General features: G+C 47.6%; 1 protein-coding gene across 1 annotated transcript; it reads right to left on the bottom strand.

Annotated features, from left to right (window-relative positions):
* Positions 1-14,933: 14,933 nt before the first annotated feature.
* VAX1 (ventral anterior homeobox 1) lies at positions 14,934-20,990 on the bottom strand. Its single transcript, XM_025880386.2, has 3 exons — positions 20,415-20,990; positions 19,067-19,254; positions 14,934-17,125 (listed from the first exon to the last, which is right to left on the bottom strand). The coding sequence occupies exons 1-3, from the start codon at positions 20,653-20,655 to the stop codon at positions 16,550-16,552; spliced, it is 1,005 nt and encodes a 334-aa protein (XP_025736171.1). The 5' UTR covers positions 20,656-20,990; the 3' UTR covers positions 14,934-16,549.
* Positions 20,991-21,346: the final 356 nt, after the last annotated feature.

Genomic DNA, 21,346 nt, shown 5'->3' with positions numbered 1-21,346 from the left:
ATCAAAATCCAGGAGGCACAGAGAACCCCTCTCAAAATCAGTAAAAATAGGTCAACACCCCGACATCTAATAGTAAAACTTACAAGTCTCAGAGACAAAGAGAAAATCCTGAAAGCAGTTCGGGACAAGAGGTCTCCAACCTACAATGGTAGAAACATTAGATTGGCAACAGACCTATCCACAGAGACCTGGCAGGCCAGAAAGGACTGCGTGATATATTCAGAGCACTAAATGAGAAAAATATGCAGCCAAGAATACTATATCCAGCTAGGCTGTCATTGAAAATAGAAGGAAAGATAAAAAGCTTCTAGGACAAACAAAAACTAAAAGAATTTGCAAACACCAAACCAGCCCTCCAAGAAATATTGAAAGGGGTCCTCTAAGCAAAGAGAGAGCCTAAAAGTAACATAGAGCAGAAAGGAACAGAGACAATATACAGTAACAGTCACCTTCCAGGCAATACAATGGCACTGAATTCATATCTTTCAATAGTTACCCTGAATGTAAATGGGCTCAATGCCCCAATCAAAAGACACAGGCTATCAGATTGGACAAAAAAACAAGACCCATGGATATGCTGTCTGCAAGAGACTCATTTTAGACTCAAAGACACCTCCAGATTGAAAGTGAGGGGGTGGAAAACAATTTACCATGCTAATGCACATCAAAAGAAAGCTGGGGTGGCAATCCTTATTTCAGACAAATTAGATTTTTAAACCAAAGACTATAATAAGAGATGAGGAAGGACACTATACCCTAAAGGGTCTATCCAACAAGAAGATCTAACAATTGTAAATATCTATGCCCCAACATGGGAGCAGCCAATTATATAAGGCAATTAATAACAAAAGCAAAGAAACACATTGACAACAATACAATAATAGTAGAGGACTTTAACACCCCCATCACTGAAATGGACAGATCATCTAAGAAAAAGATCAACAAAGAAATAAAGACTTTAAATGACACACTGGACCAAATGGACTTCACAGATATATTCAGAACATTCCATCCCAAAGCAACAGAATATACATTCTTTTCTAGTGCCCATGGAACAGTCTCCAGAATAGATCACATCCTAGGTCACAAATCAGGTCTCAACCGGTACCAAAAGATCGGGATCATTCCCTGCATAGTTTCAGAGCACAATGCTTTGAAACTAGAACTCAATCACAAGAGGAAAGTCGGAAAGAACTCAAATACATGGAGGCTAAAGAGCATCCTACTAAAGAATGAATGAGTCAACCAGGAAATTAAAGAAGAATTAAAAAAAAATTCATGGAAACCAATGAAAATGAAAACACAACTGTTCAAAATCTTTGGGATGCAGCAAAGGCAGTCCTAAGAGGAAAGTATATAGCAATACAAGCCATTCTCAAGAAACAAGAAAGGCCTCAAAACACAACCTAACCCTACACCTAAAGGAGCTGAAGAAAGAATAGCAAATAAAGCCTAAACCCAGCAGGAAAAGAGAAATAATAAAGATCAGAGCAGAAATCAATGAAATAGAAACGAAAAGAACAGTAGAACAGATCAACGAAAGTAGGAGCTGGTTCTTTGAAAGAATTAATAAGATTGATAAACCCCTGGCCAGACTTACCAGAAGAAAAGAGAAATGACCCAAATAAATAAAATCATGAATGAAAGAGGAGAGATCACAACCAACACCAAGGAAATACAAACAATTATAAAAACATATTATGAGCAACTATACGCCAGCAAATTAGGTAATCTGGAAGAAATGAATGCACTCCTAGAGATGTATAAACTGCCAAAACTGAACCAGGAAGAAATAGAAAACCTGAACAGACCCATAACCACTAAGGAAATTGAAGTAGTAATCAAAAATCTCCCAACAAACAAGAACCCAGGGCCAAATGGCTTTCCAGGGGAATTCTACCAAACATTTAAAGAAGAATTAATACCTATTCTTCTGAAACTGTTCCAAAAAATAGAAATGGAAGGAAAACTTCCAAACTCATTTTATGAGGCCAGCATTACCTTGATCCCAAAACCAGACAAACACCCCATCAAAAAGGAGAATTACAGACCAATATCTCTGATGAACATGGATGCAAAAATTCTCACAAAATACTAGCCAATAGGATCCAAAAGTACATTAAAAGGATTATTCACCATGACCAAGGAGGATTTATTCCTGGGCTGCAAGGTTGGTTCAACATCCACAAATCAATCAATGTGATACAATACATTAAGAATAAAAGAAAGAACAAGAACCATATGATCCTCTCAATAGATGCAGAAAAAGCATTTGATAAAGTACAGCATCCTTTCTTGATTAAAACTCTTCAGAGTGTAGGGATAGAGGGTACATACCTCAATATCATAAAAGCCATCTATGAAAAACCCACAGCGAATATCATTCTCAGTGGGGAAAAACTGAGAGCTTTCCCCCTAAGGTCAGGAACGCGGCAGAGAGGTCCACTATCACCACTGCTATTCAGCGTAGTACTAGAAGTCCTAGACTCAGCAATCAGACAACAAAAAGAAATAAAAGGCATCCGAATCAGCAAAGAAGCAGTCAAACTCTCACTCTTTGCAGATGATATGATACTTTATGTGGAAAAACCCAAAGACTCCACCTCAAAACTGCTAGAATTCATACAGAAATTCAGTAAAGTGGCAGGATATAAAATCAATGCACAGAAATCAGTGGCATTCCTATACACCAACAAGACAGAAGAAAGAGAAATTAAGTAGTCGATCCCATTTACAACTGCACCCAAAACCATAAGATACCTAGGAATAAATCTAACCAAGGAGGCAAAGAATCTGTACTCAGAAAACTATAAAATACTCATGAAAGAAATTGAGGAAGGCACAAAGAAATGGAAAAATATTCCATGCTCATGGATTGGAAGAACAAATATTGTGAAGATGTCAATGCTACCTAGAGCAGTCTACACAATCAATGCAATCCCCATCAAAATACCATCCCCTTTTTTCAAAGAAATGGAACAAATAATCCTAAAATTTGTATGGAACCAGAGAAGACCCTGAATAGCCAGAGCAATGTTGAAAAAGAAAAACAAAGCTGGTAGGATCACAATTTCAGACTTCCAGCTCTATTACAAAGCTGTCATCATCAAGACAGTATGGTACTGGCACAAAAACAGACACATAGATCAATGGAACAGAATCGAGAGCCCAGAAATGAACCCTCAACTCTGTGGTCAACTCATCTTCGACAAAGCAGGAAAGAATGTCCAATGGGAAAAAGACAGTCTCTTCAACAAATGTGTTGGGAAAATTGGACAGCCACATACAGAAGAATGAAACTGGGCCGTTTCCTTACACCACACATAAAAATAGACTCAAAATAGATTAAAGACCTAAATGTGAGACAGGAGTCCATCAAAATCCTAGAGGAGAACACAGCCAGCAATCTCTTCAACCTCAGCCACTGCAACTTCTTCCTAGAAACATCACCAAAGGCAAGGGAAGCAAGGGCAAAAATGAACTACTGGGACTTCATCAAGATAAAAAGCTTTTGCACAGCAAAGGAAACAGTCAAACAAACCAAAAGACAACCGACAGAATGGGAGAAGATATTTCCAAATGACATATCAGATAAAGGACTAGTATCCAAAATCTATAAAGAACTTACTAAACTCAACACCCAAAGAACAAATAATCCAATCAAGAAATGGGCAGAAGACATGAACAGACATTTTTCCAAAGTAGACGTCCAAATGGCCAACAGACACATGAAAAAGTGCTCAACATCGCTCGGCATCAGGGAAATCCAAATCAAAACCTCAGTGAGATACCACCTCACACCAGTCAGAATGGCTAAAATTAACAAGTCAGGAAACAACAGATGTTGGCAGGGATGCGGAGAAAGGGGAATCCTCCTACACTGTCGGTGGGAACGCAAGCTGGTGCAACCACTCTGGAAAACAGTACGGAGGTTCCTCAAAAAGTTGAAAATGGAGCTACCATACAACCCAGCAATTGCACTCCTGGGTATTTACCCCAAAGATACAAATGGAGTGATCCGAAGGGGTACGTGCATCCCAATGTTTATAGCAGCAATGTCCAAAATAGCCAAACTATGGAAAGAGCTAAGATGCATATCAACAGATGAATGGATAAAGAAGATGTGGTGTGTATACACACACACACACACACACACACACACACACACACACACACACACGCAATGGAATATTATGCAGCCATCAAAAAAAATCTTGCCATTTGCGATGACATGGATGGAACTAGAGGGTATTATGCTAAGTGAAATAAGTCAATCAGAGAAAGACATGTATCGTATGATCTCACTGATATGAGGAATTCTTAATCTCAGGAAACAAACTGAGGGTTGATGGAGTGGTGGGGGGTGAGAGGGATGGGGTGGCTGGGTGATAGACATTGGGGAGGGTATGTGCTATGGTGAGCGCTGTGAATTGTGTAAGACTGATGAATCACAGACCTGTACCTCTGAAACAAATAATACATTATATGTTAAAAAAAAAAAAAAGAAGAAGAAGAAGAAGAAGAAGAAGGTAGTAAGAAGGGAAAAATGAAGGGGTGGAAATCGGAGGGGGACACAAACCATGAGAGACTGTGGACTCTGAGAAACAAACTGAGGGTTCTAGAGGGGAGGGGGGTGGGGGATAGGTTAGCCTGGTAATGGGTATTAAAGAGGGCACGTATTGCATGGAGCACTGGTTGTTATACGCAAACAATGAATCATGGAATACTACATCAAAAAAAATTAATTTTAAAAAATTTAAAAAATATATCCTCACAGAGAAAAGAGAAGACAGTGCATTCTTGAAACAATAACAGGTTATTATAAAGAAAAAAAATATTTAGAGCAACACTGTCCAATAGAACTTTCTGTCATGATGGAAATGCTCTATATCTGCACTGTCCAATATGGTAGCCACTAGCCACATTTGGTCATAGAGCACTTGAAATGTAGCAAATACAACTAAGAACTGACTTTTAATTATATTTAATTTTAATTCAAACAGCCACATGTGACTAATGGCTACCATATGAAACAGCACAGGTTTGGAAAATCAACACAACTCTTTGATATTTAAAATGTGACAGCCAAAATGAAAATTTTAGTAGTTATATTAGAAGATGAAGTTGGCCAGGTACTGTCCTAAGTGCTTTGTAACATATTAACTCATCCAAAGCACGAATTGATAGAAAATAGGAAAGGAAAGAAAAGAAAATTAGATCAATCTAGGAGATCCGATATCCAAGTAATAGGAGTTCTAGAAAAAAGACCAGAGGAAAGGAGGAAAAGAAATTATCGAAGAAATAATTCAAGATAATTTGCCAATGAAGGATGTAAGTTTCCAGATTGAAAAGGCCCATTAAGTGCCAGCACAATGGATATAAAAAGATCTACTCCAAATACATTTTTGTGAAATTTCAGGAATATCAGGACAGAGAGAAGTAATAGTCTCATATAAAGGATCACAAATCAGAAGAGCGTTGGATTTAGCAGCGATACTGGGGTCTAGAAGACAATAAAGCAATGTCTTCAAATTTCTGAGGAAAGTATTTCTGACCTGTAATTTCTTTTATTATGTTCAGTTAGCCACTGTACAGTACATCATTAGTTTTTGATGTAATGTTCAATAATTCATTAGTTGCATATAACACCCAATGCTTATCGACATGGAGAGAACTGGAAGGGATTATGCTAAGTGAAGTAAGTCTAACCTGTAATTTTAAAATATTCAGGTAAATAATCACGTAAGTGTAAGAATACAATAGGGGCACCTTCAGACATCCAAACTCTCAAAAACAAACAAACCAACCTCCATGCACCATGTCTCAAGAAGCCACTGAAGGAAGTGTTCCATCAAAACAAGGAGGTAAATCATCAAAGAGAAAGACACAGAATCCAGGAAACAGCTTCCAACTCAAGAAAGGATAATGATCCCAAGAATAATAGTGAAGAAAGATACCAGAAAAACAGCTGTGTCACAGGCCTAGAGAGCCAACAGTCTCCATTTGAGCAGGACAGAAATACCAAGAGAGATGTCTCCAAAAAGAAGAAATTGAGAGAATATATGACACATAGGAACTAACTGAAAGATTCACACTCACAGTGCAGTTTGAAATGAATTAGTGATCACTACACAGAGAACCAATTAAACAAAAAAAAATAAGAAAACTATTAACTCCAGGGGAAACAAAAGTTGTACAATAAATGGATTCATAACATACATAGTACACAGCTCAACTGTGAGTAGAATTTATATTGCCATAATAATGTAAATGCTCAATGTTGATCTACCCCCGCCAAAGAATGTTAAAACTAAATCGTGAATATTGGAGGAGAGGAACTATGGGTGGTAAAGGAAATGAGTGAGAGGAATTAAGAAGTAAGGAAAACATTCAAAGAATTTAGGGTGGTCACTGCTTGAGAATGAGGGCAGGGGACTGCTCTTTTATGAAATAAAGACTTGAAATTTTAACTTTTTATCACTTTGAAACTATATCTGTTTAATCTTAAAGGAGGTCTTAAATTATCTACAGGATTAATAATCAATCCAGGACAGAGAATAAACAAACTGTTTTTGCAGGAACTTCAGGGAATTTATGGCGTACGCATTTTCAACACCAATTATTTGAGAAGTTGGCATATAGAAAAGCCTCAGGTGAATTATATCCAGTAGCAAACATTAAATTATCCAGCCTAACTTTCAAAAACTGTGAGTATGAATATAAATTCATTCAATCTTTGGCAGTACCTGTTAAAATTTAAAATATACATATTGTTTGACTCAGTAATTCCACTTCTAGGAATATTAGTGGAGGTGCAGAAGGCAAAGAGTGTTCTCAGTAATATATTTGTAAAGGCAAAAAAAAAAGAAGCAATACATGTTTCCATCAATAAGTGAATGGCTAAACAAATCATGATACATTAATACTATGAAATATGTAGAGTTTAACAAAATAGGTAGACCTGTGTGCAGTGACATAATGGGATGTCTAAGATATATTGTTAAATGAAAAAGAAATCACAAAATAATATGTATAATATGAACCTCTTTATGTCAAGGAAAAACAGGGACATTAAGATGTATGACTGAGTGTGTGTGTTTGCATAATTGCACCAAAAAATGCTCTGGAGACACCAAACTGTTGAAAGTGTGTCTCCTTCATTCTACCAACTTGTAAAGAGGACTCTCTTTTCCTATTCTATGTTATACACTCCACATGCAATGTCTCAATGAATCTTCACAAAAAGTACTGTAATATAATTTTGCCCAGGTGAAAACCTAGTCAGAAGTTGATGGTTATAGCCTTAAAGACAAGGTTTAGTTCAAATGGAAAGTAAAGGGCTAACATTTGCTACGTTCATAGTTGGGCACCAGTAAGCACTTTACAACTTGGTTGATAAAGTAATATTTTACATATTACCAAATAGTGTTTTACAGAATAGTATTTGGATTGAAAGGGGTGGTTTGTCTATGTTCTCATGGCTAATAAAAGGCAGAGATGGAATTCAAAGCCCAAGTTTTCTTACTATGGCCTATCCTGGGGATCTACATAATGACAGGGATACCGGCTGCAAGAAACTTGCCCTAAGTTGCTTGGAAACAGCTTCCTATCTGCCACAACCTTTCCAGGCTAAGAAAACCTGCTGAGCCAAAACTGGAGCCAGCTCCTCACTCAGAACCTAAAGAAGCAACCTGACCACAAGATCACTTATATTTCCCTCAGAACTGCAAAAACCTCTCTTACAGCTATGGCAGACATCACTAATGATCAGCACACTCCTCCACAGAGCTTAGATGAGGCCTCAGAATCCTCTACAACTTGGGACCCTAGGCAGCCACCACGAATCAATCCAATTTAGCATGAGAGTTGAACATATCTGCCACCCTCCCATGTATCTCTGAAGCTCAGGAAGAGATTATTAAAATGAAATAATGCTAATGTTTAGAAAGGAGTATTGGTATCAGTGCGTTAAGCCACCTTACCCTCCATCACTGACAAGATGACAAAGACAGACTTTGTACCTACTTTCCATTTTTTTCACCTACAACCTGATTTCAAACCTCATACACCTAACCTCAAGGTTCATTAACTTTTTCCCCCTTCTACACCTGTCTGATCCAGTAACTCAGCTTTCCTCCCATCCCTGCCCTACCAAAAACCTCCCCTTCACCTACAGAATAAAGATCTTTAGCTTGGTATTTAAGACCTTTTTTTTTTTAAGATCTGTATTTTATTTTAGGGAGAGAGCAGGTGCTGTGCCCACGCAAGGGAGGGAGGCACTGAGGGAGACAGAATCTTCAAGCTGACTCCCGCTGAGGGTGGAGCCAGAGGGAGGCTCAATTCTGACACACGAGATCATGACCTGGCAGCAAACCAAGAGTCTGATGCTCAACCAACTGAGCCACCCAGGCACCCCTAGAGCTTTCTTGATCAGGCTACTTTTCCAGCTTTATCTTTCACCTCTGCTCCACATGTAACCCCACCTCCTCTCACTCCATTTCGTTTTCTTTTCCCTCTTTCCTCCCACCCCTCCCCGGGCTGCCTTTGCTAAGACCTGAAATACCTTTCTGATCCTCTCCGCACCTACAGTCCTTCCCTACAGGCTGTCTGTCTGTCCCAGCCAACAGTGCCCTCTCAACCCTCTGTGCTTGCTCTCCATAGCACCAACTGACATCTGGGATGTAAAATGAAACTTGCCTTTAGCTCTTCTCTGGAATAGACTAAGCCTGACACTCAGTAAAATGGGCATGAAGATAAACTTCCTTACTGACCCCGACCTAACAGATAGCAATCTTACCTAACAAATAAGAAGAAAGGAAAACAAAACGTGGACGCTCGCTATTGGGCCTCCTTAGCATATCCCTCATCCCTCTTTCTCTCCTTCCAAGAGCTAGCCCCAGCCTGGCTTGCTTTCCAGAGCCCAGAGCGCGGGTCTGGAGGATAGAGAGGCAGCCTCTGGCCTACCTCCCTCTCCTTTCTCTCAAGCCAAGCAGCTGGGATGAGAACCCCGGCAGAGCAGGGGCGGGTAAAGAAAGGGGCTTCCAGGGGTCTTGGCCGTACCTCCTGAGGTCGGGTGGGCTGCTCCACAGACCTGGGTCACCGCTGACATCTTCAGAGCCCGACCTGCGAGGAGGCATTTCTAGCACTAACTTCGGGTCGTGCTGGGCAAGAGGGCGCCCTGGCCACAGGCGCCGCCGAGCTGGAGGCCCCGAGAGGATCACATGCGGCCCAGCCGTCCACCTTCCTGGGGGTGGTCGCGGCTGGCCACACTAAGGCACTTCCCCCCCACCTCCGCCAGCCCCAGGGGAGCACCGGGTGGGGTGAGCCTCGCCTCCTGAGGCGTGAGGTACCAGCGCCGGGGATGCAAAGCCCAGTGACCCCCGCAGCAGGAGCGCAACCTCCTTTGGGCACTCACCGCCAGACTCCGCCCACTGAGAAGGGACGCCCAGTGCACGCGCTCACGAGGAGGGCCTAGGGCGCATGCTGCGGCATCTACCCCACCCTTGCGCCCTCCTACCTTCAGGTCTGAGGTCCCTGCGGGAACTTTCCTCTCCCTCCCCAGCCTTGGTGCCACCTTGGCCCCCGCGGCTTCTTGGGGAGGATCTGCAACTGATTCCCTCTCTGGCTCAAAGGAAATGGTTGCGAAGTTCCACTTGGACCCAGTCTTGAAATCAGTGCCACCACCAGTCACCCACCCTTGGTACTAAGATCTGTTGATTTTTATCTCAGAAAATGCCTTGAACACATCCCCTCTCCTCCATTTCTGCTGCTTCTGCACCGATGGATGACACCACCCTCCCCACCACCGTCAGTCACCCTTTCTTGTCCCTACTGGAGTGAACTTGCCAACTGTTCTCTGCCCCAGAACGTTTGTGCTCCTGTTTCCACACCACCTCCCGTGGGATTCTCCCCTACTGTCAAAAAGATATTTCAAAATACAGATCTGCAATGATTTCATGATCTCCTTGGGAGAATCTTTCAGCGACTCCCCATCACCTTGACGGTAAAGTGCAAATGTCATGAATATGGCATACCAGGTCCTGCCTGCATTCTTGCCTCTTCTCCCATGATTTGCCCTCAGTCATTCTATGCTCTAAGTCCTCAATGCTTCCTCTCCATTTCTATCACTTTTCAAGCTCTTTCCCATAACATTTGATGCAAGCTGGGTTCCCTAAGAAGCAGAGAGGTTAGCATGTAAGAGGTATATTAGCCAGTGCTCCAAGTTCAACAAGTGTGAAAGGGAAAAGTAAGAATCAGTACTGAGCAGAAGAAGTGCAGCAGCATTGGAGTCTTGACAGAACTGCAGCCAACAATTCAGGAAGTTTGGAAGATGGAGTGGTCCTTCAAAGCTACCCAAAGCTGGGGGTGTGAGCACCAGGCTTATCCCCATGTCTCTCAATCACTGGAAAATGGGGTGTAACCCTGGGCAAGGTGGCTCTCTCAGCTAAGGTAATTCCTAAAGGAGACAGACATCTAAGGGCTGTCTGCCACATCATCAAAATAATAATTTATCATTTATGGTAAAAATGGTGTGCTTCCTGGTGACTGTGGTATCCAGTCCAAAGGCAGGGAGAGTAAATTCCATTATGACTGGCTCAACCACAATTCAAGTTCTTCCTCATGAAAGGACTTTAGGCCAATCCCCCTGTTCTACAGATGGGGAAACTGAGGCCTAGAGTTTCAGATTATCACCTACCACCATGACACAGCCTTATAATAAAGAGCTAATATTTGAATGTTTATCTTGGGTTATACCAGATGCTTCACATGCCTTATCTAATTAACTACTCATGAAAATTCTATAAGTAGCTATCATTATTATGGAAACAAGCTTAGAGAAGCTGGCTCAGTAGTTTGTCTGAGATTACCCAGCTATTACGTGGTGGCTCTAGGATTCAAACCCAAGTCACTCTGATTCTAGAGCCCATTACTAGTAACCACTAAGAAGAATTACTCTTTCTTAGTGCAGCAAACCATCATTGTGGGCATTATGAGATACCAAGGAATGGGCGCGTGTGTGTGTGTGTGTGTGTGTGTGTGTGTGTGTGTGTGTTTCTGTGTGTTGCTATTATTTATAAGAATGGATACAACATTGCCATGTGAAGCACACATTTATTGTCTGTTTTCAGAGTAAGAAGATAAGCAAATGTGTTTCTCAATAGAATATAAGTTTCAAGCATAAATCAGAGAATACAGAAGTAATTTTCAGCTTCCATGTCCATTTCATGCCAGTTTCTCTGGCCCTGGTGACCTTGCTCCTTTCCATTTCTCTACTCTCTCTCCAACAGAATCCTCAGTTCCAACCCAGAAAGGTAGAGGGCTATCAGCAAATCTGGAGGGCTGTCCTCCCCCCATCCCTGAACTCCCAGGTCTGAAGGGGAGCAGCATGTCCTGCGAGGTGGTCCCAATTGGGTTTATAAAAAAAACCATCTCTGAGATCTGAGAAACTACCAAAGTCTATCCCTCTTTCCTCCCCTGCTTCATCAAAAGGAAACCTATTCTAGTAAAAAGACTCTGAAATGTAAAGATTTCCTGATGTAGAAATGGTGTTAAATTACAATGGTATGATATGGGATCCAAGAAACTCTAAAATGTGTCAGTAAATGTGGATTAATCTGTTTAACAAACATTCATTGTTTTCCCACCAAATGCCAGGCCTTGGGCCAGATGCTAGAGGTTGCAGTGTTTTGAGAGTTTGCCATTTCATACAGTTCTCAAATGTTAGCATGGATACAAATCACTTGGGAAACTATTAGTAATGCACATTCCTGAGCCCCACCCCCAGAGTTCCTGATTCATATGGGGCAGGGCAGGGGGGCTAGATTTAGGAATCTGCATTTTAACCAGTCTCCAGGTGATTCAGAGGCAGGGGGTCTTCCCTTGTTTCTTGAGAAACCCTGACTTAGCACATTTTAAGTTCTGATCAGATGTTTGACTTAAGTCACTTAAACTCAGAACTGCAGGAGATTGGAAGAAATACGTGATTTCTAATTCTTTCAGGAAGCCTTAGAAAGACTTCCTGGAAAGGTTTTCTGTGCAATAACAGCACACTGATACGATACCATTTCTTTTCAAACAGGAGAAAGACATCGTATCATCATATGACCTAAAAGGAGAGGTTGAAAGAATATCCCTGAAACAATTCAAGAAGTGTGTGTGTGTGTGTGTGTGTGTGTGTGTGTGTGTGTGTAAAGATTCATCAACTGTATGCTTAAGCTTTGTGTAGTTTACCATATAGATGTTTATAGTATGAATATTAGATCTCAATTTAAAGAAATTGTTTTACAGAAGTATGAGGTAGAGATGGTAAAGGTAGAGATGGGTTTAAAGGTGTCACTCTAGAGAGAAGTATGGGGAAGGAGTTGGATACTGGCAAGAAAGAAAACAGGAAGGGAAAAATTTTAAACCTCTTGATGAAGGTACCAAGTAAATCCTTAGCAGCTGGTGTGGCAAAGAGAGGCCTGGAATTAGGAGTCTGCAGATGTGGGTGTAAACAGGCTGAAGAATTCAGGTACCAGGAGCCAGAGACTTTGGGCACAAAAGGAAGGAAGGAAAAAAGGGAAGAGAAGAACGAAGAGAGGGAGGGAATGAAGGAAAGAAGGAGAAAAATAACAACAAACAGGAAAAAGAGGGCCCTGGCCCTGTGGGCAGCTGTCAGTCTTGTGGCTCTGACTAGCTATGTGGTCTCCACTTGACTGCTCCAAGCCTGATGTGGCCCTTTAAAGTGAGGCTGGACCTCTGAACGTAAGGAGTCAGTATATGTGGTATATGTGAAAGGCAATTTGTAAACTATAAAGGGCTGCTAAATGCTATTTATTATGAAGACACTGTGCTCTGGGGTAGGCCAACTGCTAGTATGGATGTGAGCATGCGTCCCAGTTCCATTCCCCATGTGCCTTTCCACATCATCCCCACACCTGTCCACCAAAGTCATAGGAGTTTGGTGAGAGGTTTTCTCTTTTTCTCTTCCGCTCTGAGCCGACTTGGATGTCGCTTTGTGCAGGCCTGCGCGTGAGATGCCTTTCAGCGCCCCCACCTCCAGCTGTTCTCCTTGACCTCCAGGAGTCCCTTCCACCTTCTTGCAGGCAGGGCCAGCTGCTGTCACAGAAGCCACCTGCCTCCTCCCTGGCCTGTGAGTCACTAGTTGGAGGCTAGAGTTCTCCCCAGAGGCCTCCAGGGACCCAGGCAGCTTGCTGGAGGCCCTTGGGGGAGGAGGGGAAACAAGACAGACACTAAAATTAAATGAATTGTCTATAAACGTTTTTTAATTAAAATTGTGATTCATGTTCTATGCAGAAGAGTCTTGTTAAGAACAATTGCACTCCCTGAGTGGCAGGAGAAGAGCTCGGCAGCTCTTCCCAAAGCCAGGGAAGGGAGGTGAGAGCAGAGAAATGGGGTAAGTGACTCTTTTCCCTTTTAGGGATAAGCAAGCAGAAGGAGAAAGGAGGGAAAGTGGCTAAGGGATCTGCTTGGTGACTCCCCAGGCTGAGGCTCCTAGGGGAGGGGGCTCAGCTTGTCGGGGACCCTGAAGCTAGGATTTTGTGTTTTCTTTTGTTCCATAAAATTATGCCACCTTCTCACTCCCTTCTCTGGCCCCAAGCCACCAGCCAGGAAACCGCAGCAGAGCCACCCACGCCTTGGCCTTGGGGCCACCCGGGCAGACGGAAGAATCAGAGGGAGAGAGAGAGAATGACTATGAGAGAGAAGCAGAGACAGAGACAGAGACTGGGGAGAAGTGAGGGAAGAGAGGAGAGACTAGGGGACAGAGACCCAGGGCACCAGGGGAGAGAGATCCTTAGAGGCGTAGAAAACAGGAAGCAGCTTCCCAGAGAAAGTAAGCAGGGGAGGACAGGGAGGCGAGGAGTCCACAGGTAGCAAGCTAAGGGGTGTGTAGCGATTTTGAGAAACAAAAGTGGACTGTCTGGGGGGTTGTGGTTGCTCCCAGCAAAACACCCAGCTCTGGAGGAAGGCCCTAAAGCTCTCAGAGATCCAACCCACGCTCAGCTCAGGAACTCAGCCTCCCACACCGTGCCCCCACCTCATTTCCGGTGCCTCAAACTTGTGGTTCAGGCACAGTACCCTCGTGAGGGGCCCGGCCTGTGCAGGTGCCCCAAGGGAACTCCCTCCCCCCCATCACCCAGGTATATGGGTGCCAAGAAGAGGCCGCTGGGGCCGCTGTGTCTGGGACCCCGGGCCGCCGGCTTTAGGAGAGTGTCTAGGAGCACCCCCTCAACCTTCCTAGCTTTCTGGAGTTCTGTCTGCAACATCTACATCCGTCACCACCACATACAGACTGGGGTGGGATGAGAGGAGGGGTCTGTGCAGGAATTAATATCTATTCCATTCTCTTGCTCCCTCAAGTTTCTTTTTTGACAGCAGAGAGACTTCCTCTAAATGAGAAGAAAGGAAAATCTTGCCTGTTCCGGGCCCTGTGATTGCACAAATCCAAAATACTGCCGGCCGGCATGGAGCTGTGGCCGGAAAACTCTAGTAACTAGGAGTGTTAGGAGGTAGGAACTTTAGGGTGTCCTGAGACAAGTTCCAAAACAAACCAAGAAACAGGAAGGGGGAGATCCAGGGGGGGAGGGCCTGAAGGTCCAACACCATTGGGATAGAGAACCAGAGAGGGAGACAGACTCAAAGAAGTGAAACGAACATTGTAGCCAAGGGGCTGCGTCTCTGGGGACCAAGGTCCGCCCCCAAACCTCCTCCCAGGAGCTCACGGTACCAGCGGCTGGGCCCCCGCGCGCTCCCGGGGCTGCCACCCTCCGCCCCAGGAGTCCCCGCGCCGAAACTCATCATTTGCTGGGTCTTTCTTCCTTTTCTTCTTCTTCCTTTTTGTTTTTGTTTTTGTATTTATCCTTCAAACACAAGACAAAAAAATGCACCTCATTTATCATCTTAGATATATATATATATTTCACTCTCACCACATAAATACAAAACATCCAAATATCCAAAACATTCAGAACAGAGTTAGTAGCCAGAATTCAGTGACACCTACCCGCGTTTGAATCGTTCATTATTTTCTTCACTATTTCCTAAAAGAAAAAAAGGGAAAAAAAAGCTTCCGACGTAAATAATTTACAATAAAATTACTATTATAAAAATGCTCTGCGCTCGCTTCGGATGAAGGAATACATTCTAGACACCGCGGCACTTCGCCGTCTAGGTCTGTGGTTTTGGTTAAAATGCAGGTGGCCGTGACTGCGGGGACAGTGGTTGTTGCTCCGATAAGGGATGAGGCTGTGATGGTGTCGCAGTCCGGGTTTCTGACTTGGGACCGTGGAAACCCTGGGGTTTTTGAGGGGAAGGGTGTGGGGAGCGATGTCTTTCCTATCCACGCAAGGAGCTGATCTTAATACGGAGACCACGGCGCAGGAGGCCAGGCAGCCCTGCTGTCCGGGGCTTGGTCCCTGCCGCCCGGTCCTCGAAGAAATCCAGACGTTTCCAGCGTGCTGGGAAGGGTTTGGTGAATCCGGGTGTGGGGAAGAGGAGGCAAAGGGCACTGATTCCTTTCCAAACCCAGCAATTCTGCCCAGAGGCCACCGGTCAGGGAGATGGTGGGGGGAAGCGTCCGCAGCCGTCCTGCGCTCGCTCCCAGAGGAGCGTGAAGCTGTGGGCCACCGCCCCGAACAGCCTCGGAGAAAAGATTATGAATTTTCTTTCTTTAGCGGTGTTGGCTTTTTTTTTTCTTTTGCTTTTTCCTTTTAAATTCCTGTTTAAAGTCGTAACACCCAGAACTTGAGTTTTTCATCGCCCTGTGGAGCAATCTCTATCCTGAATTCTCTTAAACCTTCCAAACTCGGTTGTTCGGAGTATTTAAACACTGGTTTCACTTCATCTGGTTTTATGTGGTAGTTATGACTCTTGCTTTATTGCTGATTAGATCAAATGTATTACCACCGATGCCTACCGCGATGTTTGGTTTATCTCCTAGGGTCCAGGGTGGTGGTGATTGTTGTTTCTCTAAAGGGGGAAAAAATCAGCAGGATTTGTCCAGCCAGAAAGCTGCGTGTGCACCGGCTCTCCCAAGCAGTCCGCAAAGTGGGGCCCAGGGGTCCCCGAAGCCCTGGTTTCTCTGGCGAGAGGAAGGAGCGTCTTCCTTTTTGGTCTAACGAAACCTACCAGCCTTTTCAGGCCCTGAGGTCTGCGTGCAGCTTTGCCCTTTCAATATTCATAAGAATAATCAAAGGCAGCAGCGGCCCGATCTAGAGCAGGTGTCCTGGGCTTTGACTTAGAACCAGTCTTTGCCCTCCAGGGCCAGGCATTTGTTGGGGCATCAGTTGTCTAATTCGGATATTTCCCCCAATTCTTTGGATTCTCCTGGATTCAGAAGGAAGTTGGGGGGCGGGGGGAGCACGGAGGAAAGGTAGAAAAAAGTAGCCCAAAACATGATTGGTAGCAGAGACTAGTGGGGAAGGAGAGCTGTCAAGAGGCCTCGTGGGGGCCGGAAGCCCAGCACAGGAGCCTCGGGCGCCGAATACGCGAGTCCATAAATATCACCACAATAGATACTATAAATATAAATACAGGCAAACACTTAAAATCAGTCCAGCGCTTTTTTCTCGGCCCCTTCTTTATTGTTGGTCCGGGAGTAAGGCTCGAAGGCCGAGGAGCTCAGGTATCGGGCGGAGAGTTCTTGCAAATTCCCGGCCAGCGAACCGGCCATTGTCAATGGGGCGGAGGATAGGCGGCTGGCGACCGAGCCGAGCAGCGATGGTACCGGTAGGCTGAAGAGGCCGTGGCCGGCAGCCGGCGCGCCCGCATGCAGTCCCCCTGGCCCAGCGGGCCCGGGACCCGGAGCGCCGCCCACGGCCGGCGGGTGCGGGGACGCAGCGCCGGTCGGACCCGGGGCGGCGGCCGCTGCGGCCGCGGCCGAGCCCGCAGCGGCTCCCGCGCCCAGGGCCGGCAGGCTGGGCCCGCGTAGCGCGGAGCCGAGCGCGCCGGTGGCGCAAGGCGGCAGCAGCGCGGGCAGGCCGGGCGGCGACAGCAGGCGGCCCTGCTCCAGCAGCCGCAGCACGCTGCACGTGGCCGCCGTCTCCGACACCACCGAGCGCAGCTCCGAGTCCTTGCCCTGGTCCTTCTTCTGCTTCGTGCGCCGGTTCTGGAACCAGACTTTCACCTGGGCGCAGGGGCGCGGGGAGGGCGGGAAAGAGGGGCAGGGAGAGACGGGGCCGTCAAGGGGGAGCGGGCTCCCAGGACGCGGAGGGCTCGGTTCGGGGCCCTCTCCAACCCCACCCTAGCCCCAGTCCCAGCCCCATCCTGCACCCGGAGAGGTGCGAGCCCGGGAGCTGCCTGGGCCACCTTGAGTTGGACACAGCTCCAGTAGGCTGCGCTTCCGGGTCATGGAAGCAGACCCAGGCTGTGGGAGATTATAACTAGAGCAATAAAGATGTCCATGACCCTAACTCCAAGGAAGACCAGAAGGGATTTCACTGGGCTGCCTCACTACCTGCAGCCAGACGTGGATCATCCTGGCTTGTGCGCTCACATTTCCGGAAGAGGGGTAAGACCTGAAGGCTGCTGTGTAGGAAGTAGGAGCCGGGGGGAGGAGTGTTGCTCTACCTTTCTGGACCCAGGCCCATTGCCCAACAAACAAGCTCGAATTTAGCCTCTGCAGCATTAGTCCTGTCCAAGGCTTCAAAAAGCTGTTTCCTGCTTTTTAGGCTCATACTTGACCATCAACTAGCAGCAAGCAGGAAAGGTGGCTGTAGAAGGAATAATTTGTGCGGAATGGTCTATGGGCCAAGCTTTCTCCACCTCCTCTCTCTGCCAGCTGGATTGGAGGCTCTGAGTGATGGTCTTAATTTATCACTCCCCTGCTCTCCATCATGAACTTTGGAATCATGGGAGGAAATCAAGAGGCTGGGGTGAACTAAATACTCTCTACCAACCTCCCTCTCATTTTCTCATCTCCTTTTGCCCCTCTTGAAGCCTAGCTGGTGGCCCAGAATGGAGTTTAGCAGCTATATGGAAAGGTCTAGATTTTGTAAACTAAGAGGGGTGGTAGTAGAGAGAATAGGAAAAAGCTATCATGCCAACTCAAACTCAAAAATAACATCCAATATGATCTGTCTTCAGTTCTCAGCTTTCTGCCCAGATCCCAGACCTAACATGCTCCCTACCCTGCTTCAGGGCTGGGCACAGGGAAGGAGACTGGCCCTTAGAAAGAAGTCTGCCTTACCTAGGCCAAGCTGGTGCCATGCCCTCACTAGGCCCCAAAGGGCCTCCCTCCATAAGGCAAAGCTCCCAGGCCCTGAAAAGCCTGGGCCCAGAGTCTACATGGCTAATTCCAGTAACATGATGTGTATTTCATGTAAAGGAAAAGACCTAAAGCACAGCTGGCCGTGCTGGCTCCCAGGGCCCCAGATCTGCCTCTGATCCCATACTTCACATATCACTGGCACTGAAGACGGGGCCTAATAGGTGCCCAGTGGGTGCTCAGGGCTAGGAATGGGTCTGGGTCCAGCTCAGAGCCAGGGGAAGCCTTAAGGGGCAGGGTTGCCTGGCCTGCACGGGGTAATCTCAGGAATGTGCACCTTTCCAATCTAGTTGTTACCCTCAGCACAACTAGAGGGTGGCTTTGGCCCCAGCCCCATTCTTGCAGAACAGGCCTGGGTGTTGTATAAGGCTGGGGTCCCTAAAGGGGGTGGTGCCTGGAAATCTGGCCAAAATGGGGTGACCAAGACAGGAGCAAACATTGGTTCCTTATAGAACAGAGGCAAGCAAGGAATTCTCAAGACTGTGATCCAAAAAGGTATTCCAAAGGACAGAATTTTGGGCCTCCTGGGCTAGGTGCCTCCTGCCAGGGCCTCCTGCCAAGGTGGGCAGAGCATGGGCCCTGGAAGATTTGGGGGCATAGAGGGAAAGGAATGTTTTATGGAAGGGAAGAAATCGTGGGTCTTTCACCCCATCCTCCCAGTCTCCTCCGCCTCCCCTGGGAGTCTCTGTCCAGAGCCAGGCTAAGTACTGGGAAGAGCCAGAGCCGGCTAGAGTGGTGGGGGGTGGGGGGCGCCGGGGAGGCAGGCTTGTGCAGAGCTGTGCAGGCCTGGCCCCCTGGTACCTGGGTCTCGGAGAGGTTAAGCTGCCGGGCGAGCTCGGTCCTCTCTCGGCCCACCACATACTGACAGCGCTGGAACTCCATCTCCAGCCGGTAGAGCTGCTCGGCGGTGAAGGACGTTCGCGTCCTCTTGGGCCGGTCCAGGTCCAGGCCCTTGGGCAGGATGATCTCTCGGATGGAACCCTTGGCATCTGAGGGAGGGGAGATGTCAGTCGCCGAAACCCTCCCGTCTCCCTCCACCTCCCTGGCCGGAGCTGGCTGGAGGACAGGGTTGCCAGCTGCCCGCGGTTGGGAGTGGGGGTCGGGGTCGGGGAGCTGCGGCCACAGCCGGGGGGCAAAGACACGGTGTGTTCTGGGGAGCGAGGGGGCTAACTCCACACCGCTGACGGAAAGGGGAACCAGACTTTGCCTTTATAGAGCCCTCTGGACATGGGAGGAAAAGAAAAAAAAATCCAAATCGGCTGATGTTCCTTCCGGCCTGGGAGCCTCGGCTGCGCGGTCTGGGTCCCCTGTAGCCTGAGGGTCTCCCAGCTGACCAGGCCGGGTCGCGTCGGCCCCAGCTCTGGAGCGCGTTGACCAGACCCCGCTCCGGCGGTCTCAACGCCCCACCCCAGGGTCTCCTTCTCTCCCGAGCCCGGGCGGCGGAAGGAGGAGGGACAGAGTGGGGGCCGGCGGGGCCTGGCGATCTGCTAGCGGGGGCGGCGCCGGGCCAGGGCCGGGCCTCTAGACAGCCAACGCCAGAGCCCCCCGCACAACGCGCAGCAACAACGGGGCCGAGCCGAGCACCAAGGCGACATCCGCGGCCCGGCAACCCAGCCCAGCCGCTTCTTCTGGCGGCGGCGGCCAGCCCCGAGCGCGGCGCGGGGGCCCTTGGCCCAGCGCGCCAACTGGCCTGGCCGTAGCCGGCGATCGGCTGCTCTTCTCCGGCGCCCGCACTCCCCTTGGGTACACTCAGCCGGCCAGGGCGCCGGAGCCCGAAGGCAGGCTCCCGGCAGGTCCTCTGGTTCGCACAGCGCGCACTCGTCCTCCATAGTGTCCTGCTTCTTCCCCGAGTCAGAGGCCGCAGCCTGCAGCCTGGGCCCACCCTCGCAGCCCCTAGGCTCCCCAGCAACCCTGTAGGCGGGGCCCCTCAGGGCTTGGGGAGTCAAGGCTCCTGGAGAGTGCGCGCCCCAGGTGCGAGTGCCCAGCGGCCGGCCAGACCCCGGGGGCGGGGGTGGGGAAAGGCCACTAACTTTCTCCGAAGTCCCAGCCGGCACCTCCTCCCTGCGGGCCTGGGTCTGGGGCGCCGCGCTGCTAGGGCCCCCGAGTCCTCCCCCAAGGAACGCGCCCTGCAGCCCTGCCCCATCCCTACCTCGGACCAGGATCCGGCGGCAATAATCCGGGTCGGCGGCCGAATTGGATTTACTTTTGTTACAATCGTCCGCGGCACCCGACGCGGAGAAGGCGCCCTGCGGCTCCTTGAGGAAGGCGGCAGGGAGGTTCCCCTCCGCACCCTTGCTCTCCCGGCTCTCCTTGTGCGCGTTCTTCGAGACCCGGGCAGCCTCTGCGTCCGAGTGGCACCGAACGTCCATTTTGTCTGGTTTCCCGAACATAGGAGGAAAAAAAGAAAAGAAAAGAAAAGAAAAAAAAAAGAAAAGAAAAAAAAAAAAAGAAAAGAAACAAAAAAAGAAAAAAGAAACAAAAAAGAGGCACTGCGGGGACAAAACCCTACAATGGAGCTCCTCTGAGCCCTGCCCAGAGAGAGGCAAAGCGGCAAGAATGAATGTCCCCGCGGGGCGGCTGCGGCGACCGCGGGCGGGTCAGCGGCGACCGGCGAGTGGCGCGCTCTCGGAGAGGCGGCGGGTCTGATCCAGGATCCCGATGGAGCAGCGGCGAGGCCGCCTCGTCAGCGTCCGCGTTCTCTGAGCACGTCCAGTGTCCCCAGTCTGCCGATCAGGTAGCAAGCAGAGCAACTCCGAAATGCTGCGGCTCCCGCCCGTTACTGACACGGCGAGTTGTAGTTGTCCGACACCCGCGGGGACGTACACTCGCTGTTGCAATTGATTACGGGTAATTTCGCAGCCCCCACGTTTCGGTTACCTCATGAATACACTAAATTGTTTGGATAATATATCAGATCGTAATGGATGGTTTCTGTCCTTGTCCCCAATCAAGTAGGGGTTTAGCCAGTGAATAAACGGAAATGATTGGTCTTGCTTTCAGGAAACACACAATCAAAGACCCACACTTCCAGAAAAACTTTTGACAAGATTCATCCTGAATTGTTAGTACCATGAGCAGGCA

The sequence above is a fragment of the Callorhinus ursinus genome, unplaced genomic scaffold, assembly GCF_003265705.2.
Source record: "Callorhinus ursinus isolate GAN/ISIS: 27379988/994484 unplaced genomic scaffold, GSC_fseal_2.0 scaffold20, whole genome shotgun sequence".
Taxonomy (NCBI): Eukaryota; Metazoa; Chordata; class Mammalia; order Carnivora; family Otariidae; genus Callorhinus; species Callorhinus ursinus.
This window is presented reverse-complemented; position numbering and strand designations above follow the sequence as displayed.